The sequence below is a fragment of the Panthera uncia genome, chromosome X (assembly GCF_023721935.1).
Source record: "Panthera uncia isolate 11264 chromosome X, Puncia_PCG_1.0, whole genome shotgun sequence".
In the NCBI taxonomy this organism is placed as follows: domain Eukaryota; kingdom Metazoa; phylum Chordata; class Mammalia; order Carnivora; family Felidae; genus Panthera; species Panthera uncia.
The window spans coordinates 36,561,777-36,587,168 of NC_064817.1; the positions used below are offsets into that span (position 1 = coordinate 36,561,777).

The window sequence follows — 25,392 nt, forward strand, 5'->3', positions numbered from 1 at the left end:
TGAATAGGGGTGCCTGGGTGGCTCAGTCGGTTAAGCATCCGACTTCGGCTCGGGTCATGATCTCACGGTCCGGGAGTTTGAGCCCTGCATCAGGCTCTGTGCTGACAGCTCAGAGCCTGGACCCTGTTTCAGATTCTGTGTCTCCCCCCTTCTCTCTGACCCTCCCCCGTTCATGCTGTCTCTCCCTTTCTCAAAAATAAATAAACGTTAAAAAAATTTTTTTTAAAAAAGAAAACAGCTGAATAGGCAAAGGATAAATAGGTAATTTACAAAATAATTTAATATAGCCTCAACCTTCTTTAAAAAAATTTTTAACATTTATTTATTTTTGAGAGACAGAGACAGAGCACGAGTGGGGGAGGGGCAGAGAGAGAAGGGGACACAGAATACGAAGCAGGTTCCAGGCTCCGAGCTGTCAGCATAGAGCCTGACGCGGAGCTCGAAACCACAAGCCATGAGATCATGACCTGAGCCGAAGTCGGATGCTTAACCAACTGAGCCATCCAGGTAGTTACCCTAGCCTCAAGACCTTCTTAATGATTAAAACTTACAAATTCTAGGCAGCTCTTTCTGCCCATGGGTCCTGTCCCTGTGCTTTACTAAAATCACCTTTTTTTGCACCAAATAAATAAATAAATAAATAAAACTTACAAATTCTAGATAAATGGGATATTTTCCTCTATTGACCACCAAAATGTTGAAAATGTGATTAGTGGGCAAGGACAGGAACCCTAACAAAATTTTCAAACATCTACCCATGTCAATCGACTTCAAAATGCCACTTTGACAAATTTATCAAAAGGCAGTGGTCCTATACAGATTTGCGGAGCTATCTGAAGAATGCATTTTACTGCAGCATAGTTGGGTAATTGCAAAAACTTGGAAACACTTGACATGCTTATCAAGAGCAGACCTATGCGGTAAATTCTGATGGAGCTGTACAACGAAACACTGTTTATTCAGTTGTTGAAATGAGGTAGATTGATTGATTGATTTTTATGTTATTTTTTAACTTTAAATAGAATTTATTGTCAAGTTGCCTAACATACAGTGTAGACAGTGTGCTCTTGGCTTCGGGGGTAGAGTCCCGTGATTCATCACTTACATACAACACCCAGTGCTCATCCCAACAAGTGCCCTCCTCAATGCCCATCATCCGTATTTCCCTCCCCCCCACCCTGATCAACCCTCAGATTGTTCTCAAAATGAGGTAGATTTAAATGCACTGATGCGGAGAAATGTCTATGGTGTATTGTTAACCGAAAAAAAGCAAATATCTTGTTTAGTATATATCTCGTTTTTAAAAGAAATGTTTTTGAGGGGTGCCTGGGTGGCTCAGTCAGTTAAGTGTCCAACTTCGGCTCAGGTCATGATCTCGCGGTCTGTGAGTTCGAGCCCCGTGTCGGGCTCTGTGCTGACAGCTCAGAGGCTGGAACCTGCTTCGGATTCTGTGTCTCCCTCTCCCTCTGCCCCTCCCCTGCTCACGTTCTGACTCTCTCTGTCTTTCAATAATAAATAAATGTTAAAAAAAAAATTTTAAAAAATAAATGTTTTTGGAAAAATATAGAACATGTTTATTTAAAATTATATTTGCATGTAAATGTTACATATTATTTAATATATATTTAAAGTATATATACACTTATTTATTTATGAAGTGTATATATATATATATATATTTTTTTTAATACATATGTGTACACATACATTTAAAGTATTATCGGGGCACCTGGGTGGCTCAGTCAGTTAAGCAGCCGACTTCGGCTCAGTTCATGATCTTGCTGTTCGAGAGTTTGAGACCCACATCAGCCTCTGTGCTGACAGCTCAGAGCCTGGAGCCTGCTTCGGATTCTGTGTCTCCCTCTCTCTCTACCCCTCCGCTGCTCACACTCTGTGTCCTCTCTCTCTCTCAAAAATAAACATTAAAAAAAATTAAAGTATTACCTGTGCATATGCTACATTTCTAAAGATAAACAACTTCAAGTTTTAGTAGTTGTTCCTTAAGGGGAGGACATGCCAGGACACATACCATAGGAGAGGGACATTTTTATTGTTTTTGTAAATTTTACTTTTAAGTTTTACAGATTCACTTCTGTAATTTTTTATTTAAAAAAAAATGCTTATTTATTTTGAGACAAAGGAGGGGAGAACGTGAATGAAGGAGGGGCAGAGAGAGAGGCAGACAGAATCTCAAGCAGGCTCCATGTTGTCAGGGCAGAGCCTGATGTGGGGCTCGATCTCACGAACCACGAGATCATGGCCTGAGCCAAGTCAGACGCTCAAATTGCCTTAATTTAATATAGTAGAATCTCAACACAAGTGAGAGGCTGCCTGGAAATTTTCAGAATCTTATTTTGGTGAATGGCTCTATAAACTCATACTTTAAAAAACTGTATTAGAAAGTAATAGCTACTTCTTTTCTTTTCTTTTTTATTTTAGAGAGACAGAGGGCATGGGGGAGAGGTGGCAGAGGGAGAGTGAGAATCCCAAGCAGGCTCCACGATCAGTATGGAGCCTGATGCGGGGCTCGACCCCATGACCCTGGGATCATGACTTGAGCTGAAATCGAAAGTCAGACACTCAACTGACTGAGCCACCCAGGTGCCCCAGTAATAACTATTTTCACAAGATTTTGTGGCAGGATAAAGCAAAACTTTACATATTAAATTATAAGAAGAGTCATATTCCAAGGGACGTGAATTCCATGAGTTTGCGCCAATATGTTTTATCTGATAGAATTGTACTCAGAACCTGGACTAATGTTTTATACCCAGCATTCTAATAAAACCAGTTACATGCAAATACGTGTCTTTGCACCAAGTTTCCCGGAACTTCTCCTGATAATACTCACCCTTTTTCCTCCAGAAGGGCTCTTTATAATAAACTATGCATTTGATGACTGATCCCAAAGGCACGCGAGTGATCAGCTGGTTTCTCATCATGGGCAGAGGGGGATTGAAATGGATCTTCATGCCCAGAATAGGAGGAATAGCACTAATCACATACTTAGCCTGAAAGAAAAACGTGGTTAAACAGAGTTCGTGGGTTTTTTTTTTTTCCTAATGTTTCTCCTTTATTTTACCCTTGGCCCCCTTTGAGTATCTTCTCTTTTTTTTCCCCCAAAGGATTTAAGTAATCTCTACACCTGACATGGGGCTCGAACCCACAGCCCCGAGATCAAGAGTTGCACGCTCCACTGACTGAGCCAGCCAGGTGTCCCTTGAGTGTCTGCTTAACAGAAAAACTGGAAGAATCATGTTAAAACCAAAATTAGCCCTTATTGTTCTCTAGTTTGAACCTTCCAATGACTTTCCATCACACCTGGAGTCAAAGCCAAGTCCCCCACACTCACCTCCAAGGCCATGCGTGAAATGAACTCCTGTTACAGCTCTGATCTCCTATTAATCTTCCCCTCACTCCTTTGATTCTGCCACTTGACCGCTTGCTGTTCCTTCATCATGCCAGGCTCGCTTCCACCTCAGGGCCTTTGCACTGGCTGTTCCGTCTACTCGGAACACTCTTTCCTCAGAGAGCCACATGGCGCAACCTCTCATTTTGTATCATCTTATGACCTTATTTAAAATTGCATGACCAACCCCCTCACCCTACCATCTGACACACCTTCTTCTCCTTGCTGATTGATTTTTTGCCACAGTACTTACCACTATGTGCCATACTTTGTATCTTAACCACATATTATGCCCTTTCTTCTTCACTAGAATGTAAGCCACATGAGGGCAGAGAATTTTATTTTTGTTCCCTGTTCTGTTCCCAGTTCCTAGAATAATGCCAGACACATAGAAGGCACTTGATATTTATTAAATAAATATTTTCTTTGGTATCTACTTACATAGGAGCCCAATACAGAGGGTTGAATATGATTTTGTAACTCTGCCCTCTCCTCCGATATTCTGGTTCTCTTTTCCCTTCTTTCACACCCTTTTGGCAAAGGGAATGTCTGTAAAGTCTGGAATATTCTTGGCTTTATTTAAGCTTTGGTTATCAATGGGACTCTGGCCACTTCCCATAGTTTAGGGCTCTTGGTTACCTCATACACCTCCTGGTTTAGGGTCTCCACAAGGACATTTTCTCCTGTCTGGTCAATGTGGGTCACAGGCCTCTCCAGCTTCACTTGGTCCCCAAGGAGGTCCATTATCCGCTCACTCACTTGACCAGATCCGCCCACAAATTTCCTCTCCTGCAGAGAAAAGGGGACTCAAGAGATAAGCAGGAAATATAGGAATGGGTTTCAATTATTAAGTTGCTAGATTTTCTCATACATCTCTATGCGACACACGAAAGGTTGCATTTTGCTGTTGCCAATAGTGTCTTCTTTAAACAATTTTTTTAAATGTTTATTTTTGAGAGAGAGACAGAGAGAGAGAGAGGGAGAGAGAGCTCATGCACGAGCAGGGGAGGGGCAGAGAGAGAGGGAGACACAGAATCAGAAGCAGGCTCCAACTCATGAACGTGGGGCTCCAACTCATGAACCGCGACATCATGACCTGAGCTGAAGTCGGACACTCAACTGACTGAGCCACCCAGGCGCCCCCTGCCAACAGCGTCTTTGGTCATTGTTTTCTAACTAGTGATTGCTGGCTTTGGACAAAATTACAGGCCTTCTAACAAGGTGACTGTTTTTTGTGGATTCCCAGGCTTCACCCTCTGCTGGACATCCTCAGCCTGGCCCCCATGTACCCACCTGCCCGGCCGCTGCCCCTGCCTCGTGTCCCACCTGCATCCTTCGGTTGGGTGGCCAGGTCTGGTGAAGTTCCAGTCGCAGCTGGGCCACTGCTTGCCTGAGCACACTTAAGCCTGTTTTTCCCTTCCTTGCTTCTCAGGCTGAGAACCTCCCTGGCCCAGCTACCCCCAGGCCACCTGACTCTCTGTTGCAGGCTACCGATCTCATCCTGGGTCAGGTGCCTGTTGCTTCTGAATGTTCTGCGTGGCTGTGCGCACGGTTGAGCTGACTGCTTTCTCCTAAATTTTCAGTTCAGTCATTTGTTTAAAATTTTATCTAAATCCAAGTTAGTTAACATAGAGTGTAATAATGATCTCAGTCGGGAGTAGCATTGAGTGACTCATCACTGACATACAACACCCAGTGCTCATCCCAACAAGTGCCCTCCTCAATACCCCTCACCCATTTAGCCCATCCCCCCACCCACAGCCCCTCCAGCAACCCTCAGTTTGTTCTCTGCGTCTAAGAGTGTCTTATGGTTTGCGGTTCAGTTGAGTTTTTAAAAGATTATTTCAAATGGGTCTGAGACGAAGGAAAAGGAGAAGGACAAAGCGATAGAGGAAATGGACTCAGAGAAGAAGGAGGGGGAGGAGGGGAAGCGGCGGGGGGCGGGGGGGGGAGAATGAGGAAGGGGAAAGAAGGAAATTGACCACCAAGCAGATTATGTAAGATCTCTAATTCACTTCCTACTGGGCCTGGCACAGGGCTTCACACAATGCTGGGGCTCAGGAAGCAAGGAATGAATGAATGAATGAATGAATGAAGGCATGAGTGAATGAATTTTGTGTGGTATGTGTGTTTGAGATTGAAAGTGCATTTCTGACTGCAAAAGTATGTTAGAGACGTAAGCCTAAACTTAAAACCACATTGGCTGCTGGGCTCTCACGCTGTGTACTGAACAGGCTGTCCCTTAACCAAAGCCACTCGGAGCTGCCATCGTGAAGTTCCAACGTCCACGAGCCTGCCTCCTGCTTCATCCATCGTGAATACCATCCATTCATGATACCAATCTTTTATTTAGGCGTGGCGGTTTTCTGCTGGAATGGTGGGGGAATGGATGGGTACCTGCCCTCCATTGGTTGTTGAGATGATCCTGGTCGTGCCCCCACACTGCTTCACATACCACAGGAACCAGAGAGCAGAGACCTCGTGGGTCTCCGCAGTGACACACAGGTTCACAAAGAGAGTGGCAAGCTGCTTGGCAGATCTGCTCAGGAAGAAACAAGAGCACAATGAGCAAACGTGGGAGGGCATCTTCTTCATACCCTGGAAATTATTCAGGCAATAAACTTACTTGGCTAACTGTAGCGCAGTTTGGCTGTGTCGTCACTAGAAATCGTCACTAGAGTCCAGTATTATAAAACATGACATCAGAGAGCTTGGGGGAATGAGATTTATTTTCCTCTTACCCCAAACGGCTTACTGAGACTCAGCTTGTATTCCATTTGGGGTGCTATCATGATTTCTCTCCATATACCAGCTCCTCTTCCCGTGGTCCCCATCTCAGTGAAAGGCAACATCATTCACCCAACTGCTAAGGCCAACGCTCTAGAAAGCAACCCTGATTTCTCTCTTTCCATCACTCGCCCCCCAATCCACTCAATCAGGAAGTCACGTTGTCTCTCGCTACACCACTCCACCTTCACCACTACCAATTTAGCATCCTCTCTTGCCAGGAGTACTGTAATTATTTCTTCTAGACTGGTCTCTCTGCCTCCACTCATCATTACCTGGTGTCCATTCACGGCACTCAAAGCCAGAAGCTTTTTACCCACTCCCCACTGTGGTGTTCCTTCTGTAGTGTAAATCAAGCCATGTCCTTCTCCTGTTTTAAACCCTTCAATGGCATCCTATCAAAACCAGAATAGAATCTGGATCTTTCCCCTTTGCCTGCAAAGCCCTAAGTGACCTAGCCCAGGCCTCCTTTTTCTACCTTGTTCTGTACCCTCTCTACTTCTTTTTTATTTTAACATTTGTTGCAAGACAGAGAGAGAGAGAGAGAGAGAGAGAGAGAGAGAGAGAGAGAATGAGAATCTTAAGCAGGTTCCACACTCAGTGAAGAGCCTGACTTGGGGGTTCAATCCCATGACCCTGGGATCATGACTTGGGCTGAAATCGAGAGTTGGATGCTCAACTGACTGAGCCACTCATGTGTCCCCCCTCTCCACTTCTTCTAATGTCTCCTCAGAAAGATGAACTCTTCTGGGTCCATGAAGACGAACACCAGCTCCCACATACCCAGAACCCTGGCATTCTCTATCACTTTACCATTGTATGGTGTCTTTAGAACCCTTTTTGCTGTCTTAAATTAAATTCCACTGTGTTCTATTGACATCATAATGTGTCCCCCATTATAATATCAATCAATGGGAACAGGAATCTTAATAAAATAGTGTCTGGCGCATAGTAAGCACTCAACAATTACTTGTTGGATGACTGAATGCATGAACAGTTATCAGTTACACATTATTTTAAAATTACCAAGAATGTGCAAAGGATATGCTAGGGTGCTGTCCCAACCACAGAAATAGTCGCAATTATTTATTCAGTTATTTTAGTGTCTCATGGAAGATAAGCTCAAAAGATGGATAAGGGGAAAAAGCAATTAACAGAGCAGAGAGAGGTGAACTTTTGCTTGGGGCTGGCAGTTCAATAGCGGAAGGATATATCGTATCTGGAGGCCAACAAGAAAGTGAAGGATCTCATGTAACTCCAACGACTCAGTTATGGCTAACACTTTCTTCTTTGAAAATTTTTTAAGTGTGTATTTATTTTTGAGAGCGAGAGAGAGAGAGAGAGACAGAGCATAAGCGAGGCGGGGGTGGGGAGGGGTGGAGGTGCAGAGAGAGAGGGAGACACAGAATCCGAAGCAGGCTCCAGGCTCTGAGCTGTGTCAGCACAGAGCCCGATGCGCGGCTCGAACTCGTGAACTGCGAGATCGTGACCTGAGCTGAAGTCGGACGCTCAACCGACTGAGCCACCCAGGTGCCCCTATCTAACACTTCCTAAAATTCACTAGTACAGATGTGTACTCTGAGACATCTTTAATAAGAATCAATCCCCCTTTTGGCTTTGACGGAAAGCGTGCATGATGTTACTCTGCTTATATCTGAGGCAGAGCTTGGCACCTGGTAGCGTTGACAGTGGGTGGACAGAGGGAGACAATCCCAAGAACCGATGTGAGGTTCAAACCCATGAACTGTGAGATCCTGACTTGAGCCGAATGCTCACCTGACGGAGCCACCCAGGCACCCCCCCTACTCCCTGGTTTTCAAACCTGTTGCACTGAAATGTCATAACAACTCTATAAGACAGCAGTTTGCTCCCAGGTTACAAGCCTGAAAACCGCGTCTCAGAGAGGCTAGTAAATATGTCTTACAAGGTGCACCAAACGGTACGACTTCACACCAGATCGTACCTGCTTCAAACCTCATGCTTTTAAGGCCTCGAAATGCTTTATGATGAGCTGACAGTCCCATTAGCCTGAAACTAGTACAATAATCTATGTTGAAGCGGCTTAAAGTTAGTTTCCTAAGATTCCTCATGATAACCGAAGGGATGGCGATTGTTGACCCAGGCTTTCTTTGCAAAGGCAATTGGTGGCATGTGTGTAAAGCAAACACCCCGACATTAGTTTGAAATATTACTTGAGGGGCGCCTGGGTGGCTCAGTCGGTGGAGGGTCTGACTGTTGATTTCGGCTCAGGTCATGATCTCGCGGTTGGTGAGTTTGAGCCCTGCGTGGGGTTCTGCACTGAAAGGGCGGAGCCTGCTTGGGATTTTCTCTCTCTCTGCCCCTCCCCAGCTCGTGCTCTCTCTGTCTCTGTCTCTCTCGAAATAAACAGATAAACTTAAAAAAATAAAATAAAATATTACTTCAAAGTGAAAACATTCTTTGCTGTCTTCCCATGTCCTATTTATTTTGTTCCTTGACTTGTAAGTGAACTTGGGGGGCATGAGGTAAGGGGAGTAATAAATAAGTAAAATTTAGCAGTGGCCCAGCTAGACGGCCAAGATTAAACACAAAAACACTGCTGCGATTCTAGGTATTATTGCTGCCAACTGGGTGGGAGACAAATAATCCTGGTTTGAAATGGAGGGAGATCTAAAAGTAATTCTCTTTGGAGGGCCAGGCCATTCCTAATCCTTTATTTGATTTGCTCTGGGAGCTTTAGTGAGAAAAGAAATGAGAAGAACAGGTCAAGGAAGCTTGTGCAATAATATTTTCATGTTCTTTGCCCTGTTGACTTTTTAGAAGATAAATGTTATTATATTTTTCTACATGAAAAATACATACACATTATATAAAATTTGGAAAATTCATAAAATAAGAAGGTGAGGGAATGAGCATCTTCCATATTTCTGCCCCCCAAAAGGTAATCACTGGTTTCATTTTGGGACTTTTTTTTAGTTTACAGGCTTTGGAAAGTGTATTTACATAACCTTGACCACATTGTAAATTTAACTTGTTTCTGAAAAGTACTTTTTTTTTTTTTTGAAAAACACTTTTTAAATGGTAATAACTGGAAGACTGATCAACATTATTCTTGGAACATATAACTGTGCTTTAGTTTGAGTAACAATAAGTTGGATGTTTTGGGGATTATCTCCTTTAAAACAAGAAAATGATACCACGTAGATCTTGCCTAGAAAAATTTAAAAATTACCTTGTGTTCATATAATCTTAGTATCTCAGAGTGTTTTATTTTGTCAACCAACAACCTAGAATATTCACGAATGGGGGGTTTAGGCCAAGGCCTATGGTAGAAAAAGTCAGATCTCTATAATCCCAAGGAAATACAATGCGTGCCTTCTTCAAGGAGCTTCAAAGCTCTCTTGGAAAAGAAAAAACCTTACTGACTTTATGAAAAGCGTTTTGTAATGGAAGTTATAAAATAAATGCAGATAACTAAATCCTCACTATATTTTGAAAATCTAATGTATAGAATTTAAAATATTGAAATTGGACTACAATACAAATAAGTTGTATTGCAAACTGCATTCTCAAAAAAACGCGGTAAATAGCTTAAGCGTTTAAAAAGATATCATTTGGGGCGCCTGGGTGGCTCAGTCAGTTGAGCGTCCGACTTCAGCTCACGTCACGATCTCACGGTTTGTGAGTTCGAGCCCCACGTCGGGCTCTGTGCCGACAGCTCGGAGCCTGGAGCCTGCTTCGGATTCTGTGTCTCCCTCTCTCTCTGCCCCACCCCCACGTGTGCTCTGTCTCTCTCTGTCTCTCAAAAATAAATAAATGTAAAAAAAATTTTTTTTTAAAGATATCATTAATAATAGGCATTGATTTCATGATAATGAAAGGATTTTACTATTCCAGAATTGGTTGTTTTCAAAGGTTGAAAATATCAGAGAAGCACAGAGATGTTTTGAACAGAATATTCTATAATAATAAAAATTATGAAAAACTGGAGGTGACCAAAATGTCCATCAGGAAGATAAAGGATAAATGCACTATAGCACTTGCTTTCCATGGAATATTCTGCAACCATAATATATGATAGTTAATGAGGCATTTTTAATGACATGGATCAATGTTTGCGCTGTAGTATTCAGTATTAAAAACATTTTGATGGATGTCCATCGCTTTTGCATTACATATATAGTTTCCTCTTTAAAAATGAGATCATATATGTGTTTAATATTATAAAGTTTTTCCAAGCCATTAAATATTTTTCCACGACATGATCAAAAAAACTTTTTTTGTGTGCGTGCATGCGCGCAAGGGGGAGGGACAGAGGAGGAGAGAGAGAATCCCAAGTGGACTCCACACCATCGGTGCAGAACCGGACACAGGACACAAACCCACGGACTCTGAGATCATAACCTGAACTGAAATCAAGAGGTGGGACACTTAACCCACTGAGCCACCCAGGAGCCCCTACAACATGATTTTAAAAGACCAGAGTATTCTAGTTCTTGGGTGCCCCATTATTAATTTAACCAATCTTTTGTTTTGGGAACATATAAATTTTCCCTTTTAAAATTAATGCTTTGAATCTCCTTCTTTTTCCCCTTCTCCCTGTATGCCTTTCTCCTGCTCTTCTTTTCTCTGTCCTTCTTTTTTTTTTAATTTTTTTTTAATGTTTTTATTTATTTTTGAGACAGAGAGAGACAGAGCATGAGTGGGGATGGGGAAGAGAGAGAGGGAGACACAGAATCCAAAGCAGGCTCCAGGCTCTGAGCTGTCAACACAGAGCCCGACTCGGGGCTTGAACTCACGGACTGTGAGTTCATGACCCGAGCTGAAGTCGGACACTTAACCGACTGAGCCACCCAGGCGCCCCATAAGTTGTTCTACATAAAGATGGTGGCACATTCTGGTCTGTTCTGAGGACTTTTGGTGGGGGGTAATACCCCCTCTGTGATGCATAGCTATTCTAAAGATGTCTAGACATCTTCAGGACCGAAGCCACTTCCAAAATTTCTCAGCATTCCATGGGGCCGAATGCCATGGTTTTAGACACAAAGCAGTTCCAGAGCCATTGAATGGTGCCGCTAAATAAACCTGAAAGACGGTCGGAGTAAATGCCTGCGTGGGGAGTCTTACTCTGTCCAGCAGATCTTGTCTAGCAGCTCCTTCATGGTCATGTGGTCCCACTCCTCTGCAAGGGGTGCCTTCCACGGGGCATCACTGGGGATCTACACTCAGGTAAGGGTTCGGGGAGGGGGGGGGGAAACACAAATGTAACTTTCCATTTTAAATAGCGCTCTCAATAGTATTAAAAACTCTACCTTGAAGAAAGAAAACGTAAGCTTTCCAAATTCTCCCAGTAAGGATTTTTACTGCCTGACTGAAGCGGTTTGTGTAGCGTTCCTATTATCGGTCTACACCACCGGATCCATATTTAATTTCCGGTAACACGCCCCGCACAATCAACGGAGGCTACGTTGAAATCGGGCCACTTGCAAAAGTCGATGACCAAGTTACTCCTTTAGAGGCAGCATTCATAAATTTAGCTCTTTAACCAGGACCAGACAGGCGTACTAAGTCACACCTAAATTGGAGTTGCAGGTCAAGCTCCGTGTGTGTCAAAAGACCTTAGGAGTCTTATTCTGCTATGTCCTGAGGACTTTCTAAATTAGAAACGTCCTGCCAGGAAGGCTGAGTGGTATATCGTCTTCTCCCCCCCTCACCGGTGATACACAGACAGCACTCTGGTGGACGTCTTACTCGTTTAGAGGGTAGAAACAGGTTCATTCGCCCATTTCGTAAATCTGCACGGAGATACCTTCTGTACGAAGCCATACACTAGGCGTTGCTGATACATAATCCCTTCCTTCTCTTAAGGACTAAGCTTATGAAAAATACAAATGCAGTCAAAGAAGCTTTAGTGAGCTTTACCTCTCGTCCCATGTCATCCATCGTCCTCCACAGGTTGTTATGATCTAGGTACACAATTGGGTTCCACACAGGTGGGAAGGGGCCCCTGAAGGGGTATGATTTGCCCTGTGAGATATAAGGTATTTTTAAAAGGAAACATTCACTATAATGTAAAAATACTCAAATTCCTTGTCAATTTGTGACATACACTTAAGCGTTTTAATTCCTTGTATCCTTAGAACCCTACTTAGCTCTTCAGCATAGAAATTTCCAGCTCAATTCTCTGTTACCTAAATAAATTTGGTGCCAACCCCCCCCCAAAAAAAAACAATAAAAAGGTTTCTCTCTGAAATTAGAACCCCTACCACGAAAAATTTAAATGCCGGTACATTAGTGGGGTTACCAAAAGTTATCTCATTTGCCAGTGATACTTGCAAATACCTCAGAGTGATGGGACCCTATGGGTCTGGAGGATCAGAAAATTACAACTATAAATGTTACACAAGGTAGAAGAAGATGAAAAACCGATTGTAAGGATGTAAGCATATGTAGGAAGAGCCATAAGACAGAGCCCAGCAAGCTTTTCCAAGCAATCATAGGTGCTAGGTCAACAAGGAGTTCCCGGAGGAATTTCAAGGTCAAAGCAGAAAGAAGAGACAATTCAGAGGCACCTGGGTGGTTGAGTTGGTTAATCGTCCAATTCGTGATTTCGGCTCAGGTCATGATCTCGGGGTCATGGGATTGAGCCCCTTGTCAGGCTCCATGCTAAGTGTGGAGCCTGCTTAAGATTCTCTCTCCCTCTCTCTCTCTCTCTCTCCCTCCCTCCACCTGCTCCCCACCCCCTCTAAAATTAAAAAAAAAAGAAAGAAAGAAGAGACAATTTCTTTTTTCTTTTAATGTTTATTTTTGAGACAGAGCGTGAGTGGGGGAGGGGCAGACAGAGAGGGAAACACAGAATCCAAAGCAGGCTCCAGGCTCTGAGCTGTCAGCACAGAGCCTGATGCGGGCCTCGAACCCACGAACCGTGAGATCATGACCTGAGCCGAAGTTGGACGCTCAACCGACTGAGCCACTCAGGCGCCCCAACAAGAGACAATTTCAAGCCTCTCTTGGGAACATATTTATACTACCTGGTTCTCCCAGCAGGGTAGGGACACCTCAACACAGAGATAAAGGACACACATTTCTCCAAAGATTAGTGATAAGACAGCCTGTAAATCATCTCTGGGAAGTTTAACCAATGGCAGTTGGGGACACGCACAAAAAGCACCTTGGATTAACCTGAAAGCCTGAGTCACAAGTCAGGCTGTGCTTCTGATATCATCTTTCACCCAACGTGGGATAACTCAAGGTCCATGGTCAGCCAAAATGTCACCGTAACTCTGAGTCGGTCAGGAAAGACTCATCTCACACTGATTTTGTAGGCAGAGAAATGAATTGGGAAATGAGAAAACATTTCGTGCTCATTCTTGTATTCATTCTGTGGTCATGCTGGTCTTCTCTTTCGAACGAGGCTGTAAAGTTCTCAGGGAAGATTTATGATGCAGGCTTACTTCTTGTGTTATGTAGAGTTCTCCAGAGAAACAGAACCAAGACCATTGTGTGTGTGTGTGTGTGTGTGTGTGTGTGTGTGTGTGTGTATGGCAGGGTGTGGAGAAGGAGATTTATTTTAAAAAATTGGCTCACACAATTGTGGAGGCTTGTCAAGTCCAAAATCTGCAGGGTAGGCCAGCAGGTTGGAGAGCCAGAGAACTGCACTTCATGCCCAAAGGCTGTCTGCTGGCAGAATTTCCTCTTCCTTCCAGGACCGTGGTCTTTTTCTATTAAGGCCTTCGACTGATTAGATGAGGCCCACTCTCATTATGGAGGCTCATCTACTTTACTCAAAGTCTACTGATTTCTTTTTTTTTAATTTTTTAATGTTTATGTGTGTGTGTGTGTGTGTGTGTATGAAAGAGAGAGAGAGAGAGAGGGAGAGAGCAGGGGAAGGGCAGAGACAGAGGGAGACACAGAATCCCAAGCAGGCTCCAGGCTCTGAGCTGTCAGCACAGAGCCTGACACGGGGCTTGAACCCACAAACCATGAGATCATGACCTGAGCTGAAGAAGGACGCTTAACTCACTGGGCCACCCAGGCACCGCCCCCCCTCAAAGTCTACTGATTTCAATGTTAATCTCACCTAAAAATACCTTCATGGAAACATCTAGGATAGTGTTTGACCAAATATTGTTATTGTGGCCCAGCCAAGTTAACACATTAACCATCACAGTTTTTAATTAACTTTATTAAGGCATAATTTACATACAATGCAACCATTTTAAATGTACAATTTGGGGAGTTTTGACACATGTATGCACCCATGTCACTACCACCATGATCAAGATAGAAAACATTCCCATCACCCCATAGAAAGTTCTCCTTTGTCCCTTGCCAGTCAATTCCTGCCCCTCCCTTTCTTTATTGTCACACAAAACAAAATAGTAACTTTATTTTTTTTAATGTTTTGTTTATTTTTGAGGGAGAGAGAGAGAGAGAGAGACAGATCACGAGTAGGGGAGGGGCAGGGAGAGAGGGAGACACAGAATCTGAGGCAGACTTCAACCTCTAATCTGTCAGCACAGAGCCTGACACGGGGCTTGAACCCACGAACTGCGAGATCGTGACCTGAGCCAAGTCGGAAGCTTAGCTGCCTGGGCCTCTGGAGGCGCCCCCAAAATAGTAACTTTAATTTGTGGTCACACAACCGTCACTTCTGGTTTGTTAAGTTTACATGTCTTCTTTCAGTTTTTAATAATATTTATTTTTGAGAGAGAAAGAAAGAGAGAGGGGGGAGAGAGGCAGAGAGAGAGGATCTGAAGCGGGCTCTGAGCGGTCAGCCCAGAGCCCAACACGGGGCTCGAACTCCCAAACTGCAAGATCGTGACCCGAGCCGAGGTTGGATGCTTAACTGAGCCACGCAGGTGCTCCTTCTTTCAGTTCTACTGAGATATAATTGACATAAAACTCTGTGGAAGTTTAAAATGTACAGCCTAATGACTTGATTTACATATGCTATGAAGTGATTACATAGTTAAGTTTAGTTAACACCTATCGCCTTATATAGACACCAAAAAAAGACAAAACTGGGTTTTTCCTTGTGATGAGAACTACTCTCTTGCAAAGTGCCCTTCTCATCACCTCATTCAGAAGCACATGACTTACCACTGATGATATTAATCTTGATCCCTTGGTTAAGGGTGGCTCCTGTCTGCTTTCTCCACTGTAAACTTACCATTTTCCCCTTTCCATGCTCTGTCCTTTGGAAGAGAGTCGCTAATTTCAGTCCAACCTCAAGAGGAGATAGGAGAGGGGGGGCGCTCCCGGGTGGCTCAGTCAGTTAAGCGTCTGACATGGCTCAGGTCATGATCTCACGGCTCTTGAGTTCAAGCCCTGCGTCGGGCTCTGTGCTGACGGCTCGGAGCCTGGAGCCTGTTTCAGATTCTGTGTCTCCTTCTCTCTCTGCCCTTCCCCCGTTCATGCTCTGTCTCTCTCTGTCTCAAAAATAAGTAAACGCTAAAAAAAATTAAAATTCTTCTCTAAGGAAGATTTGCCTCCTTCCCCCTTGTTATTTATTTGTTCAATCACCTATTTGCATCACTATGGACTCATATATTTGCTTCATACTCTGGATTGTAATCTAATACTGTATTATTTATTTTGTTCTAATTGTTCCACTCGTGTCCACAGGGAGCTCATTCAGGCTGGCTCTTGTGTCCTTTGCAATGACCCCATCGTTTTGTTTCTTGGGCACTTCTGGCACTAGAAGATTCTCTGGCCTCTTCTTCTATTAACTCTGCCTCAACCCTACGATCTGCTGTTTTTTTCAAGGAGACTTCATTCCTTTTAGGAAAAGAATGGTATTTAGAAGCAACTCCTGGGGGGTGCCTGAGTGGCTCAGTTGGTTGAGTGTCCAACTCTTGATTTTGGGTCAGGTCATGATTCCTGGGTCATGGGCTTGAGCCCTTCGTAGGACTCATGCTGTGCGTGGAGCCTGCCTGGGATTCTCTCTCTCTCTCTCTCTCTCTCTCTCTCTCTCTCTCGCCCCTTCTGCCCTTTCCCCTGCTCGTGCTCTCTCTCTCTCTAAAATAAAGTTAAAATTAAAAAAAAAAAAAAAAGTAGTGGGTGCCCAGATGGCTCGGTCAGTTAAGTGTCCAACTTTGGCTCGGGTCACGATCTTGCAGTTTGTGAGTTCGAGCCCCACGTCAGGCTCTGTGCTGATGGTTCAGAGCCGGGAGCCTGCTTCAGATTCTGTGTCTCCCTCTTCTCCCTGTCCCTTCCCCGCTCATGCTCTGTCTCTCTCTCGCTCTCTGTCAAAAATAAGTAAACGTTAAAAAAAATTAAAAAACAAAAAGGAAGCAGCTTCTGGCTGCTCCAGGTATGCTGACTTAAAAAAAAAAAAAAACAGCTCTATTGGGATATAATTCTTCTACCATATCATACAATTTACATGCTGACTTTTTAAAACCTCTCCTTATGCCTGTATCAGTGTTCAGCACACAGAACATAGTGGAGATCTGTGACTGACCCACGGGATCACTCTCCACAAAGGACGCCTGAGTCCCCGTTCCGGCTTTGCCTTTTCCTAAGTTGATTGACACAGAGCAAGTGAGTTGCCTAATCTCCTTGGGCCCCAGATGGCACCTTTCCAACTCAACATCTGTTGGCCGCATCACCTTCCTCCAGGAAGTATGCCCAGATTACCTTAAACGGCTGGGTTAGGGAGCCTTCTCAGTGTCCCAGAGCTCTCCATTTACCATTCATCTGCCACTGTCTCCACTGCACCAGCTTCGTGTATTTCTCATTCTGTGTCACCCCCTGGGATCTCAGCTGTAAGAGCATGGGCTCTGCAGTTGGCCTACCTCGGTCAAGTGATGGGTCTGTCTGCCAGTCCCCAGCTGTGTTAAGTTGCTTAGCCTCTCTGGGCCTCAGTCTAGCCGTGTGTAAAACGGAACGACAGCAGCTTCCTCAAGGATGTGCTGGGACAATGAAGTGAGCTGAGCCACGTAAGTCACTTTGGACGGTGGCCAGCACGTGGGAGGTTCTCCATAAATGTTGTGTTGCTATTGCTGCAGCTGCTACTGTCGTGATCCTAACCTCCGCATGCCTGGGGACTGTTGCGATGGACAGGTGAGTTCATCTCAGCAGTAGGACCTTGAACTGGCTATTTGCTCGACACCCAACGTCCTCAACTCCCACAATGATCGTTTGTACTTAGGTTTTTTTTCTTAGTCCTTTTGGGCTGCCATAACAAAGTACCATAGATATTTCTCTCCCACGGTTCTGGAGGCTGGGAAGTCCAAGATCAAGGTGCTGGCAGCTTAAGTGTCTGGTGGGGGCCGCTTCACGGTTTATAGATGGCGGTCTTCTTGCTGTGTCCTCCCATGGCAGAAGAGACAAGGGATCTATCTCCCTGGGGTTTCATAATTTTATAAGGGCACTGAGCTCATTCGGGAGGGCTCCAGCTCAGGACCCAGTCACTCCCAAAGGCCCCATCTCCTCATGCTTTCGCATTGTGGGTCAGGATTTCAACATGTGAATTTGGGGGAGCCACATTCAGTGTAGAGCAGATTTCTTAACACTATTATTAACTTCCTACTTTTTTTCTTTTAATTTTTTTAGTGTTTATTTTATTTTTGAGAGAGAGAGAGTGCGAGCAGAGGAGGGGCAGAGAGAGAAGGAGGCACATAATCTGAAGCAGGTTCCAGGCTCTGAACTGTCAGCACAGAGTCCTACGTGGGGCTCAAACCCACGAACCATGAGATCGTGACCTGAGCTGAAGTCGGACACTTAACCAACTGAGCCACCCAGGTGCCCCAACCTTCTTCTTTTCAAGTCTGCCACTGAGCCCAGACCTACTCTGGCGGTTGCCAATTCCTGCCAGGAGAGGAGTGCCAGCCCCTGACCCCCTTCCCACCATGCGCACGAGGTACTTAAGGAAAGAGGGTGAGGGACAGAACTTCAGTATTCAAGAAGCAAGTCAGGCTACCTACCAGGGGCAGAGTGCATCCAAGACTGGGAAACAAAGACATCTCCCTAGACTCCTCAGTGTGGCCGAAGGGGATCAGAAACTCTACCCTCACCCAAAAGGTGTTCTTCACCTTTCCCCAGGGCAAGCTCCATGCATGAGTCAGAATAGAGTTCTCAGATTTTAAAAAAATATTTATTTTTGAGCACGCGAGCAGGGGACGGGCAGAAAGAGAGAAGGAGACCAAATCCTAAGCAGGCTCCAGGCTCTGAGCTGTCAGCACAGAGCCCGACGCGGAGCTCAAACCCATGAACCGCAAGATCGTGACCTGAGCCGAGGTCAGACGCTTAATCGACTGAGCCCCCCAGGCGTCTTTAGAGTTCTCAGATTTTGAAACAACTGTCTTTATGTTCCCAGGAGCAGCCCTGGCCATTGGTGCAGATCCTGGCAGTGATGCAGCAGACCCCAACTAACCAATTCTGCTGGGCTTGTTTGTACTTTTCTTTAAGCCCCGCGCTGGTGATTTCTGGCAGAACCAAAGTGTTGCTGAAGACAAACACACACACAAAACCCCCAGAGAGCTCAACTGTTTGGCTGAGTACTATTTTCTTTCCCTCCATCTTGGTCCTAAGGGTTTTTTGGTGGTGGTGGTTTTTTCTTCCCATGGAAGGGGTGACTGTTCCATCTGCTTGTGGCTTTATCTCTTTCTGTCACAGTCACAGTGAGTGTAGCGGGGAATGGATGGGAAATGTCTGGCAAATCATCATGAGCCATCCACCAGCCAGTAAGTATATATTGGTGGCTAATATCAAAATCCCTGCAATACAAATTGAAAAACTTTTTTTGGTTTATTTATTTATTTAAAAAATTTTTTTGTTAAAAAACATTTTTTTAATGTTTATTTATTTTTAGGAGACAGAAACAGAGCACGAGTCGGGGACGGACAGAGGGAGGGAGACACAGAATCCGAAGCAGTCTTCAGGCTCCGAGCTGTCAGCATAGAGCCTGACGCGGGGCTCGAACTCACAAACCACGAGATCATGACCTGAGCCAAAGTCGGACACCCAACCGACTTTGCCACCCAGGCGCCCCTGTTTATTTATTTTTTTGACAGAGAAAGAGAGAGAGAGAACAAGCTGAGGAGGGCAGAGAGAAAGGGAGAGAGAACCCCAAGCAGGCTCCGCACTGTTAGCAGACAGCCCAATGCGGGGCTTGATCTCACGAACCGTGAGATCGTGACCTGAGCTGAAATCAGGAGTTGGACGTTTAACCGACTGAGCCACCGAGGCGCCCCACCCCGTGATACAAGTTGAGTAAGCATCGTAGCAAGCACCATGAGGAAGGATTTGAGACCAAGGCACGTTGTCTTACGGGCTTTCTAGAATAAACAGTGGAGCGAAGTGAGCGGCAAACACATGGTACAGAGCAGTCCAAGCTCTTTGGGGGTCACTTCATGGCTGAAAGGCATACATCTTGCTGGTGGGGAGAAGGTGAATCCCAGGAACCATGCTTGATGTGACACATCATAGGGATGTGTATATGTGTGTGTGTTCTACTACAGGAGTTTTACATGACAAAGAAAATAAAGAAACAGTAGGTATTCCTGAAATCCCACCAAGCGGAAATCTATAGTGGGTATGAACATTTCAGCTATGTTTCTTGCATTCTTTCATGTATTTTCACAATTCTACACTTGAGGCCCTACCGTCCACACAATTACCGCCCTGCTAGCATCCAGTCAATACCGTATCCTCAACACTTCCCATGTCATTTATGTCCCCGAGAAGCATACTTCCCTTGATGATTACGTAACATTCCACACCACGCAGAGACCAGGAGTTTCTCAAACTGTGATCCAAGGACCCCCTCGGGCTCCCTAAAGTACATTCAGAGAGTCTGTGAGGGTCTCCCTTTTCCAAGCACATGTGAAGGAAGACTTCCTTTATTTATTTCAACCCAAACAACACGCTGCAATGGACTGAATGCCAACACAGATACGAGAATCCAGCTCTCAGCTATCAAGCAGACGTGAAAAAGATATGCAGAATGTAAATCGATGCCACTCACGCATTTTTTTTTGTTTTGGAAACTGTGCATTTCGTACAAATATGTTATATCAGACAGTAATCGGGTTATTGTTATTTTCGGTGAATTAATATTCAAACAATCCTCAATTTTAATTTCTAATATAGTAAAGGTAGACAGAGTCACATGGGCAAAAGCTACTCGAAGTTCTTCATGTTTAGGAAGGTAAAAGTTTGGGAGCACCTGAGTGGCTCAGTCGGTTGGGCGTTCGACTTCGGCTCAGGTCATAATCTCGCAGTTTGTGGGTTCGAGCCCCACATCGGGCTCTGTGCTGACAGCTCGGAGCCCGGAGCCTGCTTCGGATTCTGTGCCTCCTTCTCTCTCTGCCCCTCCCCCACTCACTCTGTGTCTCTCTGTCTCTCAAAAATAAATAAACATTAACAAAATTTTTTAAAGAATGTAAAAGTTTGAAGAGCACCGCAAGGGACACAGGATGGCTTTTAAGAGGCCAACACAACTGACTTAAATGGACTCTTGAAACTTGATAGCTGTGTGACTACAGGCTAGTCGCTTGACATTTATGTTCTCTTAACTGTAGATTTGGAATAATGGCACCCATCTCACAGGGGCTTTATAGGCATTAAGTGAGTTTATACATAGCAAACAAAATGTGCTCATTAAACAGATGTTGCTGATGGCTTTGTGATCATGATAAACGTCCCGTCATTTACACAACCACCCACCTCTTACCCATACATCCACATCCATATTTTTGATTAACCTCCTTTGGATAAATTCTTAGAATCGAAAATTCTTGGCATGAAGACTTTTTACTTGGTTCTAAAAGATATATATATATATATATAAAACATTCCACCCAAGAAAAATAGAAAACACATTTTCCTCAAGTACACACAGAAGAATCCCCCAGTTAAATCACATAAAAAGAGACATAACAAATATTATAAATTTAAGAAGACTGAAACCATACCAAGTACATTTTCCAACCACAAAAACTAAAGACCGACAATAAAACAGAGCTGGAAAATTGACAATGTAAATATTAAATATTTAATATGTAAATATTAAGCAGCACACTATTGCACAAGCAACAGGTCAAATAAGAAATCAAACGGTAAATCAAAATACGCCTCAAAACAAAAGAAAAAGAAAACACAATATTCCAAGCAGATGTTAAGTGAAATTTATGCCATCAGTGCTTGTGTTAAGAAAAACAGTTCAGGGGCGCCTGGGTGGCTCAGTTCGTTAAGGGTCTGAGTCCTGATTTTGGCTCAGGTCATGATCTCACTGCTCCTGAGTTTGAGCCCCGAGTCCGGCTCCGTGCTGATAGTGTAGAGCCTGCTTGGGATTCTCTTTCTCCCTTTCTCTGCCCCTCCCTTGCTCTCTCTCTCTCTCTCAAAATAAATAAATGAGCATTATAAAAAAAAAAAAAAAGCAACTGACTTAATGATCACGTGACCCTATTTTGTAGTCTGTGAGCCTCAGCCGACTCAGGAAAGACATCTGAAATCTGCCTTCTGGATTCCCCACCTACCAAAGCAGGTGAGAAGCTCTCAGAAACAAGCTGGCTTAGTGACACCACATCACTAATATCACTCTCAATGCTCCAGATGTCCTGCTCTTGTTGTCTGGAGGCAAAGACCCTGCATCCTGATTTCTGTCCCATCAGGGAAGTCCCTCTGCCATTTTATTCCCAGCACTGACCTCAGTCTCAGCCAGTAGGAACAGGTGGCCTGGCTCTTCTTAGATCCAGCTCCTCGAGAGTGACCTTTTCCTCTCAGGGGGTTTTCTCTGCTGTTCATGGGAATCTTGCCCTCCTTCCCTGCGGGGAGCCAGAGAAGGCCACCCAGCCCTCCAGAACTCAGTCACTTTTATAGCTATCGGCAAGGACTATGCTTAGGCCATAAACAAATTTGGAGGACCAAGCTTTACTGTCAGTCTATACTTCCAGTTTGGAAGAAAAGAAACGGATTCTTGCCCATGGGGGAGAGAGGAAGGAAGTCCTATAAGCTTTACTTAGCAAATGGTTTTCTTCCTCTGTTCATGAGCTCACATTTCTTTTTTTTTATGTTTATTTTTGAGGCGGGGGGGGGGGGGCAAAGAGAAAGGGAGACACAGAATCCGAAGCAGGCTCCACGCTCCGAGCTGTCAGCACAGAGCCTGATGTGGAGCTCAAACTCACAAATTGTGAGATCATGACCTGAGCTGAAGCCAGACGCCTAACTCGTGAACTGCGAGATCATGACCTGAGCCGAAGTCGGACGCTTAACTGACTGAGCCACCCAGGTGCCCCTTTGAGTTCACATTTCTAAGCACCGTGAGCTGGCATTGACACTGTCTTCTGATTACATCACCACATGGGAAAGCTGGAGGGAGCGGGTAGACAATGGCAAGGTCTTTGGAACCAGCCAGCAGCACGATAGCCCGTGAAAGGCCTGGAACCGTCCATGCAGGGAGAAATGGGGGTGGTGATGGCTAAGATATTAAGCAAAACCCTGCAGGAATAATGGTAACAAACAGTAAGACAACAGCTAACACGGAGTGTGTACCTTGTTCTCTTAGGCACTTTGCCTGTACTGACTCATTAATTTTCACAACAACCCTTTCAGAAGGAGAAGCTGAGGCAGATGAAATCATGACCATTTGCTCAAGGTCTCATAAGTAATAAGCAGCAGCGGGATATAAATTCAGACATTCAAAGGCCACTACTCTTGATCATGAAGCTTCCCAGCCTCTTAATTATAATTATTAAACACCACAGGGCTAACAGTTTCCATTAAAGTATTTAATTTAATGCTCACAACAACTCCGTGCGTAAGCTGCTTATTGTAGGTTTCATTTTACAAATGAGTTCTGAAGCACAGAGAGGTTGAGTAATTTGTTCAAGGTCACACAGCTTGCATGCAGTGAGAACAGAATTTAACCTCGGGTTCATGTATTCAGGGCTCAAGCTCTTACTTAGGTCTCTGCTCTATGAGCCTCTGCTCAGTTCACTTAAAGAAGGTCTCTGGAAGGCCAGTTCGATCCAGTAACCACTTGAGATTCTTTTCTTTTTTGATTAAAACTTTTTTATTAAAAATTTTTTTAATTAATTTAGTTTTATATTTTAACTTCTTGTTATTTACTTATTTTTATTTATTTTATTTTTTTATTTTTTAAATGCTTATTTATTTTTGAGAGACAGCACAGAGCCCAACGCTGTGGGCTGGAACCCAGGAACCGTGAGATCATGACCTGAGCCGAAGTCAGGCACTTAACCGACTGAGCCACCCAGGTGCCCCTGATTGCAATTTTAATAAGGTGGTCAAGGAAGACCTCGCTGAGAAGGTGACATTTGAGGGAAAAGATAAAAGAGGACAGAGAACCGTGGGACTCTCTGGGAGGGCAGGGAATAGTGTCCTGACATGGGCCTATTCCTGAACTTCAGAAGGGAAAGGAAGGAGGCCAGCTCCATCCCATCCCTGCTACTGGGATGCGCCCTTGCTCCCTGGAACAAATCCAGGCACCTGAGTCTGTTTCTGGAGGTGACTGCCGAGGAGATGGCCTCTGTGCTCTGGTCACGGAGACAAGTTTCCCCGATCTTAGCAGCCCGTCGTCACCCCTGCGTTACTGCCGCTTCTTCCCTCGAAGATTCGTTGCTTTCTGATCTCCGTCGGTGCAAAGCTTTCTATGCCCAGCACAAGACAGGTTCTTCTAGAAGCCTTCCAAAATTCACCTCACTCCCAATCGGTGCACTAAACATAAAGTTCACTCCATTTTGAGCCCCTACTGTGTTGGCCAGCACCTGTCCACTTTGTTATCTGGATAGCATTCTCTAGGTGTTCCGAGTGGGTATCTCTTCTCTTTCCGGTCCCTTCAGGAAAGGAATCAATCATCTGAATGCTCCCATAACGCTTACAAGCGTTATATATTCAATCAGTGTTTGACAAGCTTTGGATGATTGAATGGAGGAACGGACGGATAGACGGGTGACTGGAAATTGAATGTTCGTGTCCTTCCCACACCACTCGTATGTTGAAACCTAACCTCCCGTGTGACAGTTTTTAGGAGAGGGGCCCTGAGTGTTTTCTGAACATAATCAAAATTAATTTCTCCTGAAAAACATAAAGTGTGGGGCACCTGGGTGGCTCAGTCGGTTAAGCGGCCAACTTCGGCTCAGGTCATGATCTCGCGGTCCGTGAGTTCGAGCCCCGCGTCGGGCTCTGTGCTGACTGCTCAGAGCCTGGAGCCTGTTGCAGATTCTGTGTCTCCCTCTGTCTCTGACCCTCCCCCGTTCATGCTCTGTCTCTCTCCGTCTCAAAAATAAATAAACGTTAAAAAAATTTCTTTTTTAAAAACATAAAGTTCTCCGAGTAGGAAGCTGGAAATTGTGACTCCTCCCCCCAAAGGCCTAATCAATGTCTTTGTCCTCTTTATCTTCACAATCTGTTGTCAATACACCTGCCAATGGGGACAGACCCTGAGTTCCACAGGGAAGGGTCTCCAAAATTAGCTCATACATTTACCTCAAAGAATAAGCATGTTGAGAAATATGGAGAGTTTTTTTGTTAATGTCTATTTATTTTTGAGAGAGAGAGCAAACAAGCATGGAAGGGGCAGAGACAGAGAGAGAGACAGACAGACAGGCAGACAATCCCAAGCAGGCTCCTCGTATCAGTGCAAAACCTGACATGGGGCTGGATCTCACAAACCTCAAGTTCATGACCTGAGCCGAAATCAAGAGGTGGAGGCTTAAACCAATGAAGCCACTCAGGCTCCCCTAAAGATTTTGTTTCTTTTTTAACCAAAAAAATTTTTTTTTTATTTTGAGAGAGAGAGATAGAGAGCAAGCGGGGAAGGGGCAGAGAGAGAGGGAGAGACAGAATCACAAGCAGGCTGTGCACTGTCAGCGTAGAGCCTGATGTGGGGTTCAAACTCACAGACCGGGAGATCATGGCCTGAGCCCAAGTCAAGAGTCAGGCGCTCAACCAACTGGGCCACCCAGCTGCCCTGGCCTAAAGATTTTATTTTTAAGTGACCTCGACACCCAACGTGGGGCTCGAACTCACAACTCTTGAGATCAAGTGTTGCACGCTCCACCGACCGAGTCAGGCATCCCTGGAAAGGCATGAAGCTTCATGCCTTTAATCACGTGCTGCTTACATCAGCCACTTCCAGCTATATCACGTTGCAAACCATCAAGGACACACCATTGAAGCCAAGAGGTTGTTTCCAAAGCAGAATAATGCCCGCAGCTAAAATCTGTTTTCCTGTGCCAATTTTTTTC

The 25,392-nt window shown here is 44.6% G+C and overlaps 1 protein-coding gene across 1 annotated transcript in view; it reads right to left on the reverse strand.

The window, feature by feature from the left end:
• The window catches only part of MAOB (monoamine oxidase B), a 113,069-nt gene that overhangs the window by 17,818 nt on the left and 69,859 nt on the right, over positions 1 to 25,392 (reverse strand). The window contains exons 4-8 of the mRNA XM_049643733.1: positions 12,098 to 12,202; positions 11,303 to 11,394; positions 5,807 to 5,948; positions 4,049 to 4,198; positions 2,852 to 3,011 (exon numbers count right to left, since the gene is read on the reverse strand). Of these exons, the coding sequence (XP_049499690.1) occupies positions 2,852 to 3,011; positions 4,049 to 4,198; positions 5,807 to 5,948; positions 11,303 to 11,394; positions 12,098 to 12,202 (649 nt within the window). The remainder of the gene's footprint in view (positions 1 to 2,851; positions 3,012 to 4,048; positions 4,199 to 5,806; positions 5,949 to 11,302; positions 11,395 to 12,097; positions 12,203 to 25,392) is intronic.